A 6,739-nucleotide genomic window follows, 5' to 3' on the forward strand; every position below is an offset into this window, starting at 1 on the left:
TTACGTCGAACTTCAACAATCTGTAACAACATTGTTTCCACCTGAAATACGCATGCAGTATTATTGTCACAAATTACGTCCAACTTCAACAATCTGTAGCAACATTGTTTCCACCTAATAAATGATATAAAGAATTGTTTCTATCTGAAATTCTATATTATGTGTGTTTAGTCTAATCAATCATGACGTTCCTGCTCTTGCTATCTACATTGACGTTATATCACCCCCGCAGTCTGAGCCAAGCTGACCAGACTACAAAAGGCCTAATACTTTCGAATAGTCATCCAATCTGCTTGTGCCCTCTTTATAGATCTCTAGTCCTCTGTAGTCATCTCTACAACTGTTGCCTTAAACCAGGCAGTTGTCGTCCATTTCACCTCTCTTTCATACACTGCCTAAATCATCTGTCAAGACATATTGATATACTTATTTTTTCATTTGTATTTTGCTGCTTCTATCATATTCTAATTATCAAAGAAGAACATGGAAATACTTTGAGTCTAAATTCTCCTCCTTCATTTGTCTGAGTTAGGTTGCATGCCTGGTGTTGAAACGTTAATTCATCCTTGCTGAGCCATCTTGTTCTTTCTTCAGATGTGTTTTCAAGACAAATGACAATGTGTGTGAGGTTTTAGGGTATAATTGTTTGTGCATGAATAGCTTTTGGTGTTGGATAAATATTGACCAACAATGTTTAGATGTGAATGAAAGTGAGGTCTAGCATTATTGGCATGGTGCATTGTTTTTATATATATATTATCTTGTCATCACATTCAATTTGTGAATTAATAGGTGAAATTCTGTTATTTAATGCACATTGTCTTAACAAAATCTGGATACCATGGCCCAACATCTAAGAATTGAATAACAAATATAAAGAAGCTTATTTAATGCTGTATATACACCCAATTGAAAGACGAGGTTCTATATTGTGAAACGGCTGACAAAATTGAACAATTTTATTTTCAAAACTAATCAAAAACAAATAAAAGTATTCTTGATTGTGCCATTTTATCATGAAGTTGTATCTCTCCACCTTACAAGACACGGCAGTTCTCGCTAATTTCTTTTAGTTATGAAAGTATATAATTCCAATATTACAGCGGGACCTTAATATTTAGCCTTGCTTATATATATAACTTGATATTTGATTTATACATTTTATAGTTTTTGAGGTTTATCCATTTCCGGGAACAGAACTATTTTTTAGTCTCACAACCAATCAGGTTATTACTTTTCAGATATTCTGCATTACAAACAAACTCGAATGACAGTGACTACATTAACTTTGTGTTTCAACATGACAGTGACAACATTAACGTTGTGTTTCAGCATGGCTGACTAAATAACGTTTTGTTTCAACCTGACAGTGACTACATTAACGTTCTGTTTCAGCATCAAAGTGACTACATTAACGTTCTCTTTCAATATGACAGTGACTACATTAATGTTCTCTTTCAATATGACAGTGACTACATTAATGCTATGTTTCAATAAAACACAAAAATATGTTACTAACAACTTGTGAACAAAATTTTGTTTAACTCTTTAGCCCCCAAAAGTGGACCTTTTTGGTGAGGATGTTTTTGAAGTTAAGCACAAAGCTACACAATGGGCTATCAGTGTTCTGCCCACTACCGGTATCGAAACCCGGATTCTAGCGTTGTAAGTCCGCAGACATACCGCTGTGCAACTAGGGGGGGGGGGGCGGACCTTTTTGGACATTTTTCCTATTATCAATTAATAAAAGTAGAGCGTTCCACAACTAAAACTGGTAGTTGTTTTCGGTTCACAATTTTTTGTTAAATAGTTGTAGCCACTGACAGTGTGCTGTGCTTCGTTAACTCCTGCTCCATCATCATAATAGTATTCTTCCGCTTCCCCTGAAAACATTATCATTATGGTATTTTAAAAATTATGTACAATAGCTGGATAACTAAAATTCAAATGTTCCTTTTCGGAAGAGAATTAATTATGACTTGATTACAAATACAATAAACTAAGTAAAATACAATATAGAAGAGATGTTTAAAGTCACATTTGAAATATATTCTTCAAATAAAGCCTATAATCAGTTATTATGAAATATTTCAACAGTTACAATATTACGAAATCATTGTGTTATGAGAAAGAAAATTTTGAGTGTTGTACGCGTATGCTGATCGTACTTATTCCAAAAATTAATTTATGGTCAGCTTTGAACACTTGTTTGTTTGCTTGTAGAATTTTCGCGCAAAACCGTCCGTAATTTTGAACTGATAAAGTAGAGGAAAAACAGCTAATCAACAGCACCCACGCTAACTCTTGGGCTAATATTGTCTAACTGAATAATAGAATTTTACTGTAAACCTTATAGCATACCCTTGGCCCCAAAGTGCGGAGCACGTTTTTATGACAACCAATCGCGAAACATGAATCCTGGGATTTACAGTCTAGACATGCTAAATTATAGGCAACAGCCTGTCCATTTTTGACCTCAGTAGATTTAAAAGTTCAATAAAAAACATAGAATATATATCATTCTTTCTGAATTAACTAAGAAAATAAAAGAAGACGGCGGCATGGGTTAGCCCTATGGTAGAGATCTGGATTTCGGAGATGGCAAGTCTGATTCAAATCCGCGCGACACCACACAATATGTTCAGCACTTTAAGCTTTGAGTGCGTTGTAAGAGTGGTAGTCATTCCATTAGAATGAATAGTGAGTGGTAGGGTGATGCATACTGGCTGCCTTTCCTTTGGCCAGTAGTTCAAAATTAAGGACGATAACAGATAACCTTAATAGGTTTGCCATAAAATACAAGAAAAAATACTTGCGCTTTGTTATAACTTTTTGCTAAGCCTATTTTTGCTGATGATTGTTTTTAGACTTTACGAACTCACACCACCAGAGACCTTAAATACTTAACTTTCTGTGCATCCAAGGTTTAGCAGCAATCAATTCAGCTAAAAGAAAAGTATTATCTGAAAACAAAAAATCCGAAGTACAAAATAATGTTTTAAAACTTCAGGTTTTTTTTGTAGTAATCAAATATGTGGTAGCGATTCCAGTAAACCTAATTATGTACACATTTAATTTGTTTGTTTACAGTTCAGCACAAATCTACACAACGGGCTGACTATCTGTGCTCTGCTCAGGTGATTAGAAATACCCATGAAAGGAAAATTGCCTGCCTAAAAAACATAATATGACAGACTATATAAGAGGAAGTCTCATTATTAAGTAATAGAATATGAGCTAAAATTAAATGTTGAAATTATGTCTTAATGCGTTACACTTCGCTACAAAAGTCTAACTGTGTATGCCACAACGGTATGTCTGCGGATTTACAACGCTAGAAACTGGGTTTCGATACTCGTGATACAGTAAGTGACTTGATGACGTGTTTTATATACTGTCTTTGTATAAAAACGTAGCGGCTTTGTGATAATATCTAAGCATTAGGTAGTATAGAATAGTGTTTCCCAAAGTGGGAGCCTAGGCCTAAGCTTTTTCTGGGGTGGGGGCGCCAAAAATGGACCGAAAACAAAGATGCTGAATTAATTTTAATTCTAAATAAACAATAAGCCGATAAAATTATGTTTAATTAATTAAATGATAGAGTATGTCGTAAGGAAATGTTAATGTGTTTACTACGACACTGTTTTTCAATCACCATGTTAAAGTTATAGGTTTTTTTTAGGGGGCGCTCAAACCTTTTCTTTTATTCACATCAAGGAAGCCTCAGTTTGGAAACCATTGATATAGAAAACCGTTATCTCAGTTAAAAATCTTTGAATCTGTATAAAACTAATATTACTGTTTATTCAAAGGTAAAAGAACACTCAGTGATGAAGTTTTTCTTGAAAACTGGTTCAAAGAAGTTATGTTTTGCATTATTCACAAAGTATATTGCAGTGTTGAATTAGACCACTAATAACTGCAAATTGGAAAAAAAAACGGTGTTTTTCATTTCTTCATTCTACACTTCGCGAAACTCAGTTGATTTGTTACGTTTTATAGTAACCACTACCGTTGCTATAACAACGGACGTAGTGGTTGTGTTTACACCTGGCACGAGGACACGTAAGCAGTCTTCGAAGGAGCACGGTGTTGTTTCGATATGTTCCGCGGCAGTGAGAGGTAGGTTTGATCTTGATAGTTTCATATAAGAGGAATACAAAAGATTGATCAACTATCTGTCCGAATATTAATATTACATATCAAAAATTGGTTTACTTACCACCCAACATTTCTTCTAAGCTTCTTTGCTTTATAAGATCTAACGTGGACGATTGTTAAATTGGAGACGTTGTGTGAGTCGTATCGTCATGGTAACTAGAAACGATGTGCCAGTTTGGTCTCGAGCATTTAGCAGGTGGGTGTTTAGTTAGGCTAAATCTGTTTTCAGTTTCTACAAGACTTAGAAAAAGAAACAAAGTTTCTTGAAATTAATAAACCCATTTTAATTTAAATGAAATAAAATTTTAGAGAGTTAATCAAATTTAGGGTCCTCATTGTTTCAATTTTAGAGCAAAAAATTTTTTTCTTCTAAAGCTATTGACTTTTTCTTTTGGTTGAGGAAAATTCGACACTTACGAAAATATACATTTATATATATATATATAATCTTGTATTACTGCGTGACATTTGCTAGCATAGTTTGTGTTTACATATGTATAACGTTAAAACCTAATGCGTTTTGGAACTACTGGGTTTTGCTAAGTACCAATGAGTGTGATCCATAATTTCTTCTCTGAGTTGTAATGTCTCTAATGTTTAGTCTGTAACGATGGAAATGAACTGGTATTAAAATGTCTACTACCGTGTAGTGTATCTAATTAAAATACGAATATTTGACAAGTACTTTCTGAATTTCCCATTGCCACTGCGTAACGGGCGCAGTGTATTTATATATAAATCAATACATTGAATATTTTGTAAAAACAGCACTACTACACTATGGTCTTTATTTCGGAATATTATTATCAAATAGAAAGGAACAGTTGTATTTTTAGTTATTTCTTATTGAACGATTTAAAACTAATTTTTGATTTATTTATTATTATTATTATTATCACTAGTTTTACGAAATTATTTAGTAATAGAATATTATGTATTTTATCTATTTCATATTTTTGTATAATTGTTATGATTATTCTCTTGAAGATAATGTATATAATAATTTATTTAGTCCGTCTAATTTGAGAAATTCAAACAAGTTTTAAAAAATGATGAGAAACTTCTAAAAATATATTAGCCGAAATTAAAGACAAAAAACAAACAAACTCACACGTATAATTTTATATATTGTGATGTTATTTACTATTTGTTGGTCTTTAGCCTTATTCTATCGATGTTTTTTGTTTGTTTGAAGTTAAGCACAAAACTAGACGATGGGCTATCTGTGCTCTGCCCACCACGGGTATCGAAACCCGGTTTTTAGCGTCGTAAGTCAGCAGACATACCGCTTTGCCACTGGGGGCTTCTATCGATCTCTTAACATGCAAAACATTATTGTGTTTAATCGAGAGTCATGTTCCTTTTATAACTTAAGACACATAATATAATTCTTATATATATTTAAACTTAAAAGTAACTGAAAATATATATCTAATACTCTTGCTTATCAAAATGACGTTTTATTCACCAGTATGTAATTTATTTTTATTTATTTCCTACTTGGATGTAAAAATTTGGTCATAACACATCAAACTGGTTATTTTTCGTTCTTTATCAAGACCTGGTCTTGTTTTGAAACAGGCAATATCTATCTTGTCCATCAGTCTAGTTGTTTTGAACTTGTAGAATATGGAACACTTTACACCCAACCATTACCGAGTCGACCCCTTTTATAAGGTGGAAATGTCTTCTGCTTTTCTTGCAAACGTCCAAGCCAATGCAGTGAAAACCTTTCTTTACAACTGCAGAATTGTGTTTTTTATTTTTCAGGACATTTAATAACTGAAATTCACGATATTTTTTATTTAAAGAATGAGTAAAATAAAGAGAAAAAATAAATAAAAATACGTTCAAAATTTTTTTAAGGAAAATTTTAAGAAATTTACACATTTTTTATATCAAGTTTTCACTAAATTTCTGAATAAATCTTAGGGTTTGTTTATTATGGATTTCGCGCAAAGCCACACGAGGGCTATCTGCGCTAGCTGTCCCTAAGACTAGAGGGAAGGTAGTTAGTCATAACTACCCACCGCCAACTCTTGTGCTACTCTTTTACCAATGAACAGTGGGATTGACCGTCACATTATAACATTGTATGTTTGTCTCAGCGTAAAGCTATTCTATAGATTATCTGTCCACAACAGGGAATTGAACTCAACTTTCAACATTATGAGTTCTAAATGTACTGCTGACTCACTGGGAGACTAATTCTTAACAAATAAATGACGTCATTAAAAAAGATTTTGCCGAGCACGCTCAGTTGACTATGCTGTTGTGATAAAGTGTGAAGTAACATATGCTCTTTATCAACAAAACCGATTATAAACTTTAAGAATAAGCAGCTGCTGACAAGGTAATTGATGTGCTAACTACTTAGTGCTGACAAGGTAATTGATGTGCTAACTACTTAGTGCTGACAAGGTAATTGATGTGCTAACTACTTAGTGCTGACAAGGTAATTGATGTGCTAACTACTTAGTGCTGACTAAGGTAATTGATGTACGCTAACTACTTTAGTGCTGACTAAGGTAATTGATGTACGCTAACTTTTAGTGCTGACTAAGGTTAATTGTATGTA

General features: G+C 33.3%; 1 protein-coding gene across 1 annotated transcript in view; it reads left to right on the plus strand.

Moving 5' to 3' along the window:
- Positions 1 to 4,144: 4,144 nt before the first annotated feature.
- The window catches only part of LOC106457263 (tubby protein-like), a 128,717-nt gene continuing 126,122 nt past the window's right edge, over positions 4,145 to 6,739 (plus strand). The window contains exon 1 of the mRNA XM_022383115.1: positions 4,145 to 4,357. Within this exon, the coding sequence (XP_022238823.1) occupies positions 4,311 to 4,357 (47 nt within the window). The 5' untranslated portion in view covers positions 4,145 to 4,310. The remainder of the gene's footprint in view (positions 4,358 to 6,739) is intronic.

The sequence above is a fragment of the Limulus polyphemus genome, unplaced genomic scaffold, assembly GCF_000517525.1.
Source record: "Limulus polyphemus unplaced genomic scaffold, Limulus_polyphemus-2.1.2 Scaffold309, whole genome shotgun sequence".
NCBI classification, from domain to species: domain Eukaryota; kingdom Metazoa; phylum Arthropoda; class Merostomata; order Xiphosura; family Limulidae; genus Limulus; species Limulus polyphemus.